At 37.6% G+C, this 16,961-nt stretch overlaps 2 protein-coding genes across 2 annotated transcripts; both read left to right on the top strand.

Annotated features, from left to right (window-relative positions):
- Window positions 1-1,823: 1,823 nt before the first annotated feature.
- Window positions 1,824-12,224, top strand: creb3l3a (cAMP responsive element binding protein 3-like 3a). The gene is made up of 10 exons (XM_059543892.1): window positions 1,824-2,028; window positions 2,282-2,395; window positions 2,715-2,949; window positions 3,139-3,272; window positions 3,437-3,547; window positions 3,637-3,743; window positions 3,977-4,045; window positions 4,130-4,214; window positions 5,089-5,185; window positions 11,531-12,224. Exons 1-10 carry the CDS (start codon window positions 2,008-2,010, stop codon window positions 11,842-11,844), a joined length of 1,287 nt encoding a protein of 428 aa, XP_059399875.1. The 5' UTR covers window positions 1,824-2,007; the 3' UTR covers window positions 11,845-12,224.
- A 1,395-nt stretch (window positions 12,225-13,619) lies between these two features.
- LOC132131446 (relaxin-3 receptor 1-like) lies at window positions 13,620-16,277 on the top strand. The gene has a single exon (XM_059543469.1). The coding sequence runs from the start codon at window positions 14,481-14,483 to the stop codon at window positions 15,681-15,683; it is 1,203 nt and encodes a 400-aa protein (XP_059399452.1). The 5' UTR covers window positions 13,620-14,480; the 3' UTR covers window positions 15,684-16,277.
- Window positions 16,278-16,961: the final 684 nt, after the last annotated feature.

Raw genomic sequence — 16,961 nt, 5'->3', positions numbered from 1 at the left:
AGATCGGATTACAGGTTCAGTTGGTGGAGTTGGGGTTGGAGGAGGGAGTTAATTGCAAGCAGCGATGCGATGGAAGAGATACTGAAGAATGGGAATTTAAATAGACCGCAGGTGATAGGTGTCAAGACTGGATTGGTACATGTCAGGAACAGCTGAATGTCAGCTGATGCAAGCGTGACTAACGTGGCCTGACAGAACTAACGCGATGCTCGATATTTATGATCAGGAAATATTCATGCGTCACTCTCTCTGATATGAGTAGATAGGTCTCATCATTTTGAGGTAAATGTTCTCAAAAGTCTGAAAAATCTGTGTGTAACTCTAAAGAACATCACTACCGAACACCATTTTTTTCTGCAATTAAGCACACTTTTTTGGGAGTTATTCCATATCATTTATTTTTTTTTGTGTGTACAACTGTTTATAACTGTGCTAGATAACCATGTGCTGATTAGCATTTTTGAGACACTACCAAAACAGTCATGACCGAAACATGTCATCATTGTTTCGGTAGTGACAAAAGGCAATACATAATCTTCATATTTGCGGGAAATAAACAAAATTTTTGTATGGTTATGCACATTTTCTATAATTTAGTATGTTTTAGTAGTGTTTTTGTATGCAAGTTAAAATTCTGTAATGTGATCTGATCTCTATCAAAGAATTATGTCACAACTGAAAATGTGCAGTCACAACCGAAACATGGGATATTTTGGCAAAAATAAAGTATACTGAATTATCAACTAAGATGTTATGAGAGTTTTTGGTTCAATGTATATTCAAACTAATGAATCCTTAACTTTCAATTCATTATGATCAACATTTTGCCTTTTACAAAGAAAACTGGATTCAAAATACCTACTAATCTCATAAATTACACTTGAAATATTGTTAAAAATGTAATTACTATTGAGTTTCCTCTGATTTCTTTTTTGTAATATTGCAAAAAAATATGTATTTACAATGTAGATGTAAGCTAAATCTTTATAGGTCAATATAACCCTTCTAATTAAATTATTATTGCGGTAGTGACAAATTTGGGGTGTGGAGAAATAATCCCAAACTTTATGAAAATACAATATGAGAATTACCTGCGTAATTACTAGAAATTTGTACTTGGGTATTATACAATTTTCTTATATACTTTTTGTTTGGAATTTTTTTTTTTGTTTCCAAGATGTTTCCAACTCTGTCTTTGGACCAATTCTGTAGAATGGCCCATATATGCATGATTCAAAAAAGCTCAGATGTCAAGAAACAGATCTTTACCACTCAAAAACAATAAATAAACTAAATAAAAACAAATATAAAATGATTACGTTCTAAAACTAGTAATAATAAATTATAGTTTATTATGTATTTCAGGATTATTAGAAATGTGTGAAAGGTCAAATTACCTCAGACAGAAGGGAAAATGTGACCTTTGAAATGGTTTGGCATCAGGTGTTTTCCCATAACAAATGCCTGAAACTCTTACTTGCAAGTGCACTGAAACATTGAAGTAACTGTGAGGAATTATTTTTCAGGGAATGAGAAGGGAAGTGTGGTATGTTGTTGAGGAAAAAAAATGTGCAAAACATTTAAACTTCTTCTGGTAGTATATGAAAAAAACAAGGTTTCATCATTATTTTTAGATGTCAGGTTGCCCTTTTGATGCACTTTATACCTGATATTAAATACTATTGGTCAATTATGTAAATGTTGTAGATTTTTACCTGATACAGTCAAGCACAAAAGTGGCAATATGTTTGGTTGAAATACAAACTGCACAATTTCTCCAGGGTGTTCCCACATTATTTATTTTTTTATCTTACATCGCAACAAAGAACAGCCAATCAAACACAGACCTGAGGATTATGACCTGATTGTTGCGTTGGAGTTCGAACTTTGTCCTGGGTGAGCAGAGGGACACAGACAGAGCATGGACTGATAAATATTTTGTTTTTGTCCCATTATTGGCAATTTTTTCAAGGATATTTTAGACTGTGTTACCTCTGGGTCACAGTAATGGAGCACTATTCAGACCAGGTAAGTTCCAATGTTTCACATTTTTACTAGTTTTGCATGAAAAATTTATGTTAAATGTAGCCTCTTATCTAGCCTGCCTGTGTAATATCTCATACAGAGCAAAGTTCAGAAAATTTTTAAAGTTCTGTCTTATTGTTTCAACATTTATTTGATTTTACTTTTGGCACTTTGGTCCATTTTCTATATTGTATTTTCCATTGAATCCCACTGACAACAAACGATATATACAGCAAATATATTCACTATATCTCAGGGCGGTGAAGGGTTAGAACTGCTCGATTTGCTCTTTGATAAGAATGATGGCATCTTACGGCATGTGGCTATGGGACCACAATATGATCAGCTTTGGCCAGTTCAAGATCCTCATGTAAGTCTGACTTCTTCCAAGTTTCTTCAATTCATCAGATTTTAACAAATAAGAGGAAAAATTCACCCCAAAATGACAATGATCGTTTACTTATCCTCATGTCATTCCAAATCTTTTTGACATTATTCCTTGTGCAGAACACAAAAGAAGATATTCTGAAGAATGTTCATGTGCATACAATGACACTCAATGGGGTCCAAAATTTGGACTCCACTGACTTGCATTGAAATAACAAAAACAGTTTTTAACTTGATTCATGTTCTACAGAAGAAAGAATGCAATATCTCATCATTCACCATCCTGTATTTTTGATTGCCAGATGATGATGCCTGCCCAGGGTAATGAGGACTTCTTCAACGCACTTTTAGGTGGGTATGACTCTGTTTCTGGTTCTCCAGTTTGGTCGCCCTCTCCTAGCGACAGTGGAATCAGCGAAGATCCTCATTCGGATCACATCGACAGTCCGCTGCAAACCGCAAGCCCTCCTTTGGAACCTTGTATTGTCATATCCCAGGCGCAAGACAATCTTGACACCAACTTCCCAATTAATTTCAGTGAGTATCAAATATTCGTGAAGTGAACTTTCCTGGTGACTTAAGACTGTGTAAACATAGATAATTAGCCTCCCACTTATTGATTGACTGCATTATGCGGTGTTCTGAAGATAAGCCACTATTTCTGAGCTTTGTAAATCTCTTCACATGGAAAGAATGAAAGATAAATTGTATTATCTGTTGCGGCAGATGGCTGGGAGACTGGTTTCTTTCCAGACATTGCTGAAGGGATGCAGCGTGCATCTGAAACGCCACAGGCACAACCAACCACTGGATTCCCCCTAACTGTCAAGGACCTGCTGCTATCTGGCACACCAGAGCCTGTGAGTTTGCACTCAGGCATGAAGCTAGGTAAAATACACAAGGCAGAATAGGGAAAAGGTGAACTGGAGTGCAGATGAAAGGTGAACTCGATAGGTTTCTAACTGTCCAGGCACACAGAGACGTTGATTGGATTTGTTACTTTTATGTCTGTTTGATATTCCAGACCACAAGGGTGTCCCAGCAGTCCTACCAGGAGCTGGTTCTCACAGAGGATGAGAAACGACTACTTGCCAAGGAAGGAGCAACTCTGCCAAATCAGTTTCCGCTCACCAAGGTTCTGTCTGTTGGCAATTCCACCATAATAGTAGAGCGCAGCTGATAGTCTTTGTAGCCCAATGTTTCTGCTTCTTTCCCATGATCAAGTACGAGGAAAGGATTCTGAAGAAAATCCGACGAAAGCTCCGCAACAAGCAGTCAGCTCAAGAGAGCAGGAAGAAGAAGAAAGAATACATCGATGGCCTGGAGAGCAGGTATCGACTGTTGTGCTCAAACAAATGAAGCAAAAACAGAAGCTATGTGTTTCGAATCACAGAGTAAAAATCATAATCCGAGTTGATGAAATTTGCAGCTACTGAACACAACCCCCACCTGGCAAAATACCAGGTGGAAGTCCACTGCTGTGTTTTGAGAATGAACTTGAGAGTGGATTTGATTACAACCTTTTTTCTTTTATATGGTACTTACGGGAAATTTATTCCTGTAGGATGGCGGCATGCAGTGCACACAACCAGCAGCTGCAGAGGAAAGTCTTCCAGCTGGAGAAATGCAACATGTGAGGAAATCATTTACTTGGTAATCTTCACACTCCATACAGGCTCCTGAAATTGAACTTTTTAACCGGCTCTCTCTATTTCAGCTCTCTGATGGAACAACTGCGTCGGCTGCAGGCGTTGGTCATGAATGGATCCAACAAACCGGTCCAGACTGGGACCTGCATTCTGGTAAGGGTTAAAAGAAGCAATATTAGTACATGAAAGATGAAGTCATACAATAATCAAGTTTTGGGCATTTAAAATCACACACTACTCACATAACACACAGCATTTTCTCTGGCACTTGCTGCTGAATTTTTTTTTTCACCACAAACACATTCTCAAAACACATTCTTGGGCTTATTTTATATGATTTATCAGTACATCTTATTCCAAAGAAACAGGGAAGTATTTAGTTCCCTCGATGTACTAAAACATGCACATGATTACTATTTCGTTCCCACAATTGTATTTCGGCACCCCGGGTTGGCGCAAAAACCCCGCATATTTATTTTCATTCATCTTCAAGTGCGCTTGTTCCTGTTTGTGTCGTCAATCTGGCAACCTGTGTCTGCAAGTCTGAGGAGGTGAAAAAAGCCCTCTCCAATATTTTGAATTTGGACTGCAATACCTAGTTCAACCACCCTGTGTCAATCCTATATACAGCACTGTTTTCATTATGATAATAGTAATAAGATAATGTTTCTTGAGCACCATTTCTGAAGGATCATGTGACAGCTTTCCCATTACACAAGCAATATTCATTTAAAATGCCATTTGTGGTTGACTTCAATTCAGTAAATGTAAAAAACCTATCATCTGAAGTCTCACACTATGGTACATATTGTTGTATTTTATGAGGTGGCACAAAACTTGCTCTTAAGGAAATGCTCTTAAATCAATAATCAGCATTCCTCAACAAGAAGGATCCGGGCAACTAAGTAATCACATCTTCAATCTACAGCTACTTGATGACAAAAATGAATGTTACATCAAAGTTGTGCTTCATTAATTGCCGTTCTTGCTGCTACACTCAAACCTCCCATCTGCCTCTGTCCCTCAGGTGCTACTTTTGTCTTTCACCTTGATTCTGCTGCCCAATCTTAAGCCCTTCGCAGATACCAAGGTCAGCCAGCACGGAGACTTCAGCCCATTGAGAGGTGAGTTTTCTGGCCGAAACAACTCTCCATCCAGTCCTTAAGGGGAAAAACCTATTACAACTACCTTATATCCTCTAGCCACTAACTTGAGAGGAAAATGTCATGTTTGAAGAACAAGGGGTTCTTGAATCTGTGTAATGTATCATTTGGTTGACAATCTATTAGGCTTAGACTGAAAACTTTTGACAGTTATTGGAAGTACTGAGAGAAGTGACGCTGACTAGAAAAATGGCAAACAGCTTAGTAATGTTTCCCACACGCTGAATCAACGGAGTGGAAGAAAAGCTGTAATTTGTCCTCATCAAACTGCTGTCAGTGTTTCTGAAGGGGATCACAGTTCACAGTTTTTTTCAGTTAGCGTCCTGTTGAGCACCACAGCTCTTTTGAAGTGGATGGTTGAAGTTCAGGAATAAAAGAACAAGGGAAAACATGTCACAGTGTGACTTGACTATGTTAATTTCCTCCATAGATATACAATAACTAGAAGTTCACTTTCTTTTTCCTGTAAATTATCAGAGGTGGAAAGTAACGAATTACCTTTACTCGCGTTACTGTAATTGAGTAGCTTTTTTGTGTACTTCTACTTTTTTAAGTATTTTTTTTTATCTGTAATTTTATTTTTACTTAAGTATATTTTGTTTGAAGTATTGTACTTCGCTACATTTTAAAACACATTAATTACTGAGTAAAAAAAAATCGCTCCCTGGAAGCTATGTCAGTAAATAATGGGCAGGAGGGCAAACTGGCGCTAAAATCACATGAAAGATGCAGACGGACAAAACAGGCGTTAGTGGTGCAGACACCGCTGAAAACGAAACCCCGTCATATTCTGAAGTTGAACTCAAGGAAATGAAGTGAACCCCTGGCCATATGTATACTCTATTATGCTGTGTATGCTGTGCTTTTCCTAGGGAGACCAAACTAGCAGTTTATAAAATCTCGACAAGACATCAACCCCACGTAAGCATATAGAGGTGAGCTAAATAATTGCGTCATTGAATTGGTGGTTAAAATGATGCTTTGACATTTTAGCAAGAGGTTTTGCACAAATTAGCCAAAAAGACTGGTGCGGAGTGTGCGATATATATCGTCTGCGATAATATAATAATTGTTGTTTTAATGATGTACGCGCGCATTTAGAGTGTTCTTTCACTGTGTGATTCAGTCTGTTGAAATGCATTTAGAATGAAATCAATCAAAATCATTTAGAATCAAAATCACACAAAGAATGCTGTCTTTTCCTCTAAAAATCATAATCACACACACACACACACACACACACACACACACACACACACACACACATATATATATATATACAGTGTTGGGGAGTAACTAGTTACATGTAACGGCGTTACGTAATTTAATTACAAAATAAATGTAACAGTAATCAGTTACAGTTACTAAGAAAAAATGAGTAATTAAATTACAGTTACTTATGAAAATTGTAACGATTACAAAGAGGATTACATTTGAATATTTACACACATCCACATACAGCTTATTTCTTTCCCAAATTGCACTAAGACATATGGCCCATAATCTCCGAGACGCGGAAAACACATTCGTAGAATCCAGTCATAAGACTGAATATGAATCCTGCACGTTCTGCGTGTCTGTGGAAATCAGGCGCTGACTGGACATCGGGAGAACCGGGACTATTCCCGGTGGCCTGGCAGACGATTTGGCCTTCTACTTTAATATTGTTATTGTATAATTGCAGGCCGAATATACTAAAGCGATTATTTCCGAATAATTCGATAATTAAATCTCTAATAAATCATGAATCGGTTAGTCGTGACTGGCAATGGTTGGGCTCGCGCGCTCTCCGCGCCTCCGACGAACGGTTTGGATCAGACTCCGAGTAATCAATGCGAGAGAGACCGGAGTGAACTGTGTAAGCGCACAGCTGGAGCAGAGAAGCGACACTTCTGTTCAGGGTTTCAGGTGCAGGTCAGTTTCATCTGTAAATATGCTAATGTAGTTTTGTCTTTGTTTACTTTGTCAAGCAGCAGCACATTGCTCGCAATCACTCAAAATACTGTATAAACGACGTCATTATTATCTATTGTAATGTTACAGTAGTAAGTTAGCAGACAAATCATCATATTTTATCATAGGTTTAGGGGGAACTAGTGGATACAAAAACACAACCCTGAGGAAAATTAATGTAGCCTATGGTATATGGCACTAACCGTGGTTTAACTATGGAATTTGTAGTAAAAATAAATACAAGTGGTAATTCATTTGCCAAAAAAACAAAATTGCACTTACAAAACATGGTAAAAGTCAAATAAAAATCTTCAGTATTAAAGTCATGAGAGAGATGGATGGATAATGGAAGTGAAGGTGCAGTTCAGGAGAGAACTCTTAATTACGTTGCAAGTCCCCCAACCTAAGGATTCAAATCTTTTTCATGTCAGGTCCATACACAAAATAGTGTTGTCCATGTTTCAGAATCGGTTGTGGGTGTATGAGTGTGAGATTTCCCAGCCTATTTTTTTCCCAGTCCGCCCCTCATGGAAATTAATCTCTAGAACAGTCACTTCATGAGCATTTTTTACTTATTTTGAGAAACTATTATCATATCATATACAAAGAGACAGCAGTGTTTCAGAAAGACACCAATGTTTCAGGAGTTTAGCACACAAAATAGGACACATGCTTATTAGATAACCGTATTTGAGTTGATGTATATGCTTTTATTTTTTTATTAACTATTTTTCCCCAAACCATTGTTAAATGCAGTTAGATGCCTGTAGTTATGCAAAGATTTGGTTTCAAAAACAGTATCTATAAACTATTTCTTTTGATTTTAAATCTGCTTTGAAGTTCAGATCAATCTCTAAGTAAAAGGCAGTACTAAAGTCTGATTGTGTGGTGGATGTGTTCAAATTTGATCATCTTAATTCAGGTGATGAAGGATGGTGAAAGTCTGACAGTATTGAGCACTACTGTAAGGTTAAACCTGCATGGTGTAAAATGGTTGAAGATGATTAACAGTTGCAAATTAACATTCATTAGAAATTTATAAAAGTAATCAAAATGTACTCAAAAGTAATTAGTTACATTACTTTATTAAAGTAATTAAAAAAGTTACACTACTATTACATTTTAAATAGGGTAACTTGTAATCTGTAACCTATTACATTTCCAAAGTAACCTTCCCAACACTGTATATATATATAGATCAGTGGGGATTTCTTTAAGACTGCAAGGGAAGCTCAGCTTCCCCTCTAATGTAAAAAAAAAAAAAACGGTCAAATATTTACTATTGTGTATTATGTATTGTGTTAATCAGCTACATGTCGGCTGACTCGATTTTCTTCTCATACATTCCCGTAGCGTCACAGTGCATTTCCCTGTTGAAGCCGAGCGTCCATTGACTTCGATGGGGCTGCTTTGAACAGTTTTTTTCAGTGCTCCGAAGCTAGACGGTCATTGGATAAATGCTGCGATTATGTCCCGCCCACGGACGCTCAGCGTCTCTGGAGGTGAATGAAGACTGGGCTTCCGCGTGATGATTGGAGGATCTGTCGATCTCCTTTTGACTGACAGCGGTCTGCACCATAAGAAGTCGGTGAAGCTGTTTCACGCTCAGTCCCATGATCGCGGATTTCTCAAGTGTATTCGAAAGACAAACTGCGGCAATATTTCTTGATATTTGTCAAATGCAGAACCACCACAAAATTGAATTGGTAACTAAGACAGATTGAAAATGTGCACTCACACACACACACACACACACACACACACACACACACACACACACACACACACACACACACACACACACACACACACACACACACACACACACTATAGCCATCTAGTGGTTAAAGTGATTTATTACAATTTTTAAACTGAATTTCCCCAAAAATGGGCAAAAATCTTACATTAAACCTTATAAAATTATCCATGGTATCCCCATGTATGAAAGTTAGAAATCTGGGTCTTTTATGAAGTGAATTTTACCTGAAATGCTTTTTTCTTTTTTTGTAAAAAAAAAAGCCTATTTAAATAAATATTTATTTATTTATAGAAATGTAAAAGATTTAAATCCTCCAAAAACTGTACAAAGTTTAGTAAAAACATAAATGAACAGAGTTCATTTTAAATATTTAAATAGTAAAATTTAAATATTTTACTATTACAAAATGAAATGTTATTGTCTGGGGTCAAAAAGACCCCGAGTGTCACTACAAATGAAGACCATCAGAGGGTTATAATGTAGGCCGAAAATGAGCTTCCCCTCTTTGAAAGACCAGCAGCCGCCACTGATATATATATATATATATATTTTTTTTTTTTTTTACAACAGGACAGTAAACTAAGAGACTTGCGTTTTAGACACCATATTGCCGGTTTTTGTTCTATTTCTACAACAAAAATTTATTCCAAACACAGCCACCAAAGCAAAATTTTGCGTCTCTGAGCAACATGACAGTGTTTCGTTTCTGAATGAATCAACCGTTTAAATGATTTGGTTCAATCGCAATGACTCACTTATTAACAGTGACTTGCTGACACATACTGGCCATTTTAATTTCACATTTAAAGTATCTTTTGATTTTTTTTTTTTTATAATTAAGTTTTTATAATTTCAAATGAGTATTCAACATTTTATGTCTGGCATATCAAAACATTATTCATGCATTTGTAACTGCAGGTTAAATGCATTCTTGTCCTGCACTAAACAGTGTGTAAATACATCTAAATGCCACGTCCGATGAAGCTTTTGCATTTCCTCTGTATTGAAAAGATGAGTTTGTTGATACTGATTTGCCTGGTAACAGCCCAAATGTTTTATTATTCTAAATAACTGATTCCTTTAATTAAAAACTACTAGTTTGAGATTAATAGGCCTATCCCAGGGGTGTCAAACTCAGTTCCCGGAGGGCCATAGCCATAGTTTAGTTCTAACCCTGCTCCAGCACACATATCAAGTAGTTTTCAAATAAACCTAAATGATTAGATTAGCTGGATCAGGTGTGTTTAATTAGGGTTAAATCTAAACTGTGCAGGACTGTGGCCTGGAACTGAGTTTGACACCCTTGGCCTGTCCCATTTTTGACTCCCTCCCACTGTTTAAAATGTAACTAAGTAATTTTTACTCTGAGTAAATTTTAAATGAGCTACTTTTTACTTTTACTTGAGTTGATTTTTTAGACTGGTACTTTTACTTGTACTTAAGTAAAATTTCATTAATGTAATGGTACTTTTACTTGAGTAGAATATTTTTGTACTCTTTCCACCTCTGTAAATTATCTATAGTCAAAACCAAGGTCATGAGTTTGATTATGAGTGAGGGATTGACAATATGTATAAAAAGCATATGAATATCTTTGCATTATGGTTGTTTCTTCAACTTAGGGCACTTTTATGTCATAAAGGTTTATTAAAAACGGATTTAAACTTTTTGGCCTATGATGATCACAAAAACTTAGAAAGTCTTAATCAAGTTATTTAAGCCGTTTTATTTAAATGCTTCACCACAATTTTGCCTTTTTTTCAAAAGTGTACTTGATTACCAAGGATTCAATAGTGTCAGTAAAAACTTAAAAAAAGATGAAATATGAGTCATTATGTGTAAAGAAATTAAATAGAAGTTAAGGTAGATATCATTTGTGAACATAGTTTCAGTGTGTGTCATTTCCAATAAGCAAATTATCCATAATGTGTGAAAATACTATTTTTGTGTTTTTACAGTACGATACAAAATGCCAGCTCAGGAATGAGCCTAGGAGTCAACCATTTTTTTTTTTCACAAAAACAAAAAGTTTACAAAGTAATTTACATTACAGAACACTATATTAAACTCAAAACATGGTTTGGTGATATGTTGGAAATGTCTCTGTGGCAGGGATTTTCACAATAACAGAATTCTCTCGTGATCTACACAGCTGTTCAAAAGTTTGGGATCAGTAAGATTTTCAATGTGTTTTAAAGAAGTCTCTCCTGTTCATCATGGCTGCATTTATTTGACCAAAATACAGAAAAAAACGGTAAGATTGTGAAATATTATTTCGATTTAAATGAATGGTTTTCTATTTCAGTATAGGCTACTTTAAAATATTATTTATTTCTGTAATGCAAATCTGATTTTTCAGCATCACTAATTTGAAAAAAAAAAAAAAAACATTAAACATCTTACTGATGCTAAACATCTGAAAGGCATATAGACACTGTTGTTAATTGTAAGTATTCATTACTTAAAACTAGTGAGAGTTATTTTCTAAACTTTTTAGGCAGATATCAAGTGGCGTTTTAAAGAAGGATACCACAGACACCGTTTTCACAAGAAGGAGTTTGAAGTAACTTTACATTTTCTTTAACCCCTTTCAGTTCAGTCAAGGTCACTGCACAACCTTCAGCCTTCCCGCGTGCTGCGCGCCCTCGAGCACCCGTTCTCTGTGTCAGACGACTCCAAAATACTCCCGCGCTTCTCGGAGGATAAAAGTATGGCGGAGATAGCGTCACTGCTGGGAAGACTTCACAGGAGACCAGACTTCACCAATTTCGACCCTGAATCCCACAACCACAGTTTAGACCTGCATGACGACCATCACTACGGAGACCCCATCACTGGTCATGTAGCGACAGTGACCTTGAATCCACGACGTGGCTCGAGGCGGGGTCCTAATGCTGATGATATGTGAAGGGCAGAAGGGGATTTCAGTTACCCGCGGATTTGTCAAAACTCCTCTAACAGCTTCTGAAGGCGGGAGTCAGCTAACAGATGCTGGAAGCTCTTTTTTCCTTCTTCTTTCTGCTGAAGTAATTTTGAAAAGATAGCCTACTAAATACTAGCCTATATCTGCTTATTTATATGATCAAACTTTGGATGAAATAACAAGTCCAATGCGGGAAGTGGATTTTCCAATCTCTCGTTTTAAGCTTGCCAGAAGCAGATTTCGTTTTCGTTAAAATTCAGTGGGGTTCAAACGGTGTTTTTTAAGCACAGAATAATTATTTTTGCAAGATTAACTGGCTTACTAACTGTATTTCGCTTGTTACAAGGCTAAACCTTAAATAAATATGTGGCCATTTTGATATGGAATTATTTTACAATCTTAGCTGTAAATTATCTTCATGTCTCCGCTATGAAAATAGTCCACTACAACGTACAAAACGAAAGAATAGCATTGAGATGAATGCTGAAACAATATTAATGTGATAGGCTATTAATACTGCTCTGGTAATTTTCAGTACAATCGATTACTGAGACGCACAATGGGGACAGTTGCGTTTGTATAAAACAAGGGAGCGTGCGAGAAAGTAGAGCAGGTTTTATATGTCGGAATGATACACAGTGCTGTCATGGAAAATATCAGGCCGCTGGATGACGCGATTGACCAATTAGAATCAAGTATTCAGAGTGTCGTGTAATAAAATAGAAAGAAAAAAAAAACCTTCGAGTGATGTTGAAATAAAAAATGTGACAACAATGTAATGTGATTTTTTTCAAAGTTTAATGAAAGCAATGAAATCTGACCGTTTGTATAGATTAATTAACATGGTCAATTTTAAAATGTTAATGTTTATTTAAAGAGTATATACAGAATTATGGCTGTGATCACTAGATGTTTGAACCATCAGCTTTGCCAGAATAACCTATTACTTGCACTACTGCTGAGGTGAATAATAATACAAATAAGCTCATTCAAATTCATGAATTTAACATTTTGAATCTTTCAACAAGTCTGTTCTTTTGTTTGTCTTTTCTTTGAAGACAGTTTTGCTTTATGGGTATAAATCTGAATGCTGAAGTTATTTTACATTTTTAAGTGCAGTTTAAAGTGTTAGTGTGTTAGTGTGCATAAATTGCTTTTGATAAAATATTTGCTTTTTCAATAAAACACGGTGTTGAATTGCCTTTCAGCCTATTTTATGGAGTTGCTTTGTTGTTGATTTTTCCAATCAATGTTTTAAAATGTGTCTTATGAAATAGACAGCGCTCTGTCTTCAACTCTGGTCCATGTCAACACAGAAATGCCTTTGGACATCACGAGAAACAGATTGAGGCCAATGCAGATGAGAAGAACAGGTGGACAACCTATCTCAGTAAAAACAAATACAAGCATCCTTAACAAATACACTTTTTATGTGATTTGACCCATTACCAACATAAAGAAAAGTAATGCTATAAGATATAAGAGATGCACAAATAATTAGATATGAAAGCAGTAGTATGTGTAGATTTCTATCATATGAATGAATCAAAATGTAAATGTCATCTTAATTTTTTCTTTGACATTTCAGGGACTGTGTAAAGTGAAAAACCTTCAATGATCAGGAATGGGAAAACAGTGCAGGAGGTAGGCTACTTCAAGTCACTTTAAGAAAAGAAAACTTGGAAAAAAATACAAAAGATTTATAGATTATGCATTATCTTTCTCTTGTGCTCAGCAATAATATTCAAATGTAATTGAGTAAACAGGTTCAGCAGGTTTCGACAAAGAACAAACTATTTTTTCAGGAAGATTTCCATCTTACTCAGTGCCTCTTTAATCATACGGATAAACTTGCATCTTTCATCCACAGGACTGTGCATGGTCTGTCTTTGCTTTGACGTTTCTCCCTTGGGTCCCTGGTCTCCAGGTTTGCACGTCTATTGCACCTGTCAGAGAGCTGCATTTTTACTCGATTAATCTGCTGCTGGTTTGATGCACAAAGTTTGTACAAATACATTTCAGACTCTCAGCTCCTCAAGGCAAAAACTGTGCAGTTCTTGGCTCAGTCATCTTCTAAATTAACCCAACAACTGAGACGAAAGGCTCCATAGCCTGAAATCAAAAGTTATCACTTTCATTGTATGGAGTTATTTTCAAGATTTGTGGGTTGTAATTAAAAGTCTGTGAATGTGAAAAAAAGCTTATCATGGATGGAAGGGAAATATGAAATAAGTTGGCGCAATTGAATCGGAACAAATGAAATTAGAGGTGCCCTCAGCACACAGAGAAAAAAACTTTGACAATCATTTTGTATTATGAACCACAACACGTAAAAACTAGGTTATTATTACGCACCGCATGTATGTTTCTGACATAAAAGCGGCGCATGCCTCAGCAGCACGCGGACGCGCGTCATGCTCACCGGAGTATAAAAGAATGTGCGCGCGCTGCACAGCGCTCAGAGGTGCGCGAGACAGAGGCACTGATGAGACCGCGCTCTTGCTGCCGGTGAAGTAATTAGGCAGACAAAGTGTGGTAAATTTGAGATAAAATTACATCAACGGATACCTTTCTCCCTTTCCATCATCTCACTATGACAACGGACTGAGTGGAAGCCTGCCATGGAGAGGAATAATACCACACAAACTCTGAACTTGGGAGAATGTGAGCACACACTGGACACCAGTGCAGCACTGGACAATTGTACGGATGCTGCAAGCGGGAACCTCTCTTTACGTTGCTGGCTGCATTTGTTGACAAAGGAGTCTAGTTCAACATTACAAGGTGATGGGTCTAGTTTGGCTGTGCGTGTGATGATCGCTCTCATTTATTCAGTGGTGTGCGCTCTGGGGCTTGTAGGCAACTCTCTGGCGCTCTACCTGCTGCACTCACGTTACCGGCAGAAGCAGTCTTCTATCAACTGCTTTGTGATGGGTCTGGCTCTAACTGATGTGCAGTTCGTCCTAACCCTACCATTCTGGGCTGTAGACACGGCGTTGGACTTCCGCTGGCCATTTGGCAAAGTAATGTGCAAAATCATCAGCTCGGTCACCACGATGAACATGTACGCCAGTGTATTTTTCCTGACCGCCATGAGCGTGGCCAGGTACTATTCCATCGTGTCCTCGCTGAAGATGCACAGTCGGCGAGCAGCGGCGGCCGCGGCCAAGTGGATCAGCTTGGGCATTTGGATCGTATCCCTGATAGCAACCCTCCCACATGCAGTTTATTCCACAATAGCCCAAGTTTCAACAGATGAGGAGCTGTGCATAGTCCGCTTCCCTGAAACAGGAAGCTGGGACCCGCAGTTGCTGCTAGGACTGTACCAGTTGCAAAAGGTCCTGCTTGGGTTTCTGATCCCACTGGTGGTGATCACTGTTTGCTATCTCTTACTTCTAAGAATCGTGCTAAGCCGTAGGATTAGCGGCGTGGCCGGCTCCGAAAGTGAGCAGGGGCGGCACAAGCGACGCTCGAAGGTTACCAAATCAGTTGTGATCGTCGTCCTGTCGTTCTTTTTGTGTTGGTTGCCCAATCAGGCCTTGACTCTGTGGGGCGTCCTTATTAAGTTTGACCTGGTGCCCTTCAGCAAGGCCTTCTACAATGCCCAGGCATATGCTTTTCCACTGACTGTGTGCTTGGCCCACACAAACAGTTGCCTCAACCCAGTGCTTTACTGCCTGATCCGCCGTGAATTCCGGGCCGGACTCAAAGAGCTCCTGCTGAGGGCCACGCCGTCCTACCGAAGCCTCTCCCGGTTGCTCCCACGCAAGGCCAAAGTAGCTGAGGCACCTCCTGTACTGGTTCTCGTGCCGATGGATGTTTGAAAAAGCAGATCTTTCAAATTAATCCTTGTTTTTGATTGACAGGATGAAGCAGGTGTGAGGAACGTCCTTTGGGAGCTGCCCCACTTTCTCTTCCGCTCGTTCAGAAACACTTGCGCATTTGTCTTTCTCAACTTCCACGTACCCACGTACTGACTGCTTCACATGCACCTCCGGTCATCAGAGCCACCCGGGAATTCAGGACCCATTCACCTTTGTTTGCTTTGCTGCATATTGGTAGCATTGCTTAAGGAATTTTCCCCTGAGACATCCTTCAAGGGAACGTGTTCCATGTGTGTTTTTCAGGCTTTGAAAAAAGAAGGAAAAAAAATGTTGAGATGTAGATGTTAAGGGTCTAGTCTTCTCTTATTTTATGAGATATTAAACAAAAATATGTGCAGGGGATCACTGGTTAAACCATCAATCAATACACTGTCAGTCATGATTTACTTGCAGTTTTGTAGAATTTGATGAAGTTTCACACTTTGATTTGTCTTTTAATGTATTTAAATCTTATATTGTACAAAAAACTAAACTAATAAAATACCTAACCATGTCGCTAACTAACAAAATCACAATTTTCTGAATTACAATGGACCAGTCTGTGCATGTGATAATTGTGATCATTTCAGTTTTGTTTTGAAAGATTCAATTTCACATAAAACTGTGTTTCTAAATCATATAAATTAATATAAAACCATATTTTATTAGAATTTATTAGAGATACACCACAACAGAATACTATATTTGAGCCATTATGGGATAGTTCACTTAAAAAATAGCATTTTGTCAATTTTCCTCACCCTCCTGTCTTTTCAAATTAACTTTTCAATTAATGAATTAAAATTTCCATAAAACATTAAATGAGATGTTTAGCAGAATGTTCAAGCTGCTCTCTTATTCACACTGTAAGCGGATAGAGGCCAGTTTTTAAAAAGGGCAAAAGCAACATAAAGCATAAAAATATTTGCCACAGGACTCAAAACAATATTTTCACAGTATTTTTAACTAATACGAAATTTATGTGAGGAACGGTGTGAAATTTAAGTCAGCACACATTTAAAATCTCACCTGAGAGCAGTAGTCACCATTCACTTTCATTGTATGAAAAACAGCAGCTTGGGCATTTTACTATAAACCACTCCTTTTGTTACTTTGATGAAAAAAGTCAAACAGGTTTTGAAAGACATGAGGTGGAGTAAATAATAACAGAAAGTACTTGCTGAAAACTTTCTTATGTTGAATATATCCTTAGGGACTAAATCAATAAAATACAGCTTT

The sequence above is a fragment of the Carassius carassius genome, chromosome 48 (assembly GCF_963082965.1).
Source record: "Carassius carassius chromosome 48, fCarCar2.1, whole genome shotgun sequence".
NCBI lineage: Eukaryota > Metazoa > Chordata > Actinopteri > Cypriniformes > Cyprinidae > Carassius > Carassius carassius.
This window is presented reverse-complemented; position numbering and strand designations above follow the sequence as displayed.

What these genes read in the sequence shown, in the direction of transcription:
- creb3l3a (XM_059543892.1), top strand. Translation starts at nt 2,008, where the DNA reads ATGGAGCACTATTCAGACCAG. An exon ending in GGCCAGTTCAAGATCCTCAT is followed by an intron (nt 2,396 to 2,714) that starts GTAAGTCTGACT and finishes TTTGATTGCCAG; the next exon opens with ATGATGATGCCTGCCCAGGG. An exon ending in CAACTTCCCAATTAATTTCA is followed by an intron (nt 2,950 to 3,138) that starts GTGAGTATCAAA and finishes CTGTTGCGGCAG; the next exon opens with ATGGCTGGGAGACTGGTTTC.
- LOC132131446 (XM_059543469.1), top strand. Translation starts at nt 14,481, where the DNA reads ATGGAGAGGAATAATACCACACAAACTCTGAACTTGGGAGAATGTGAG.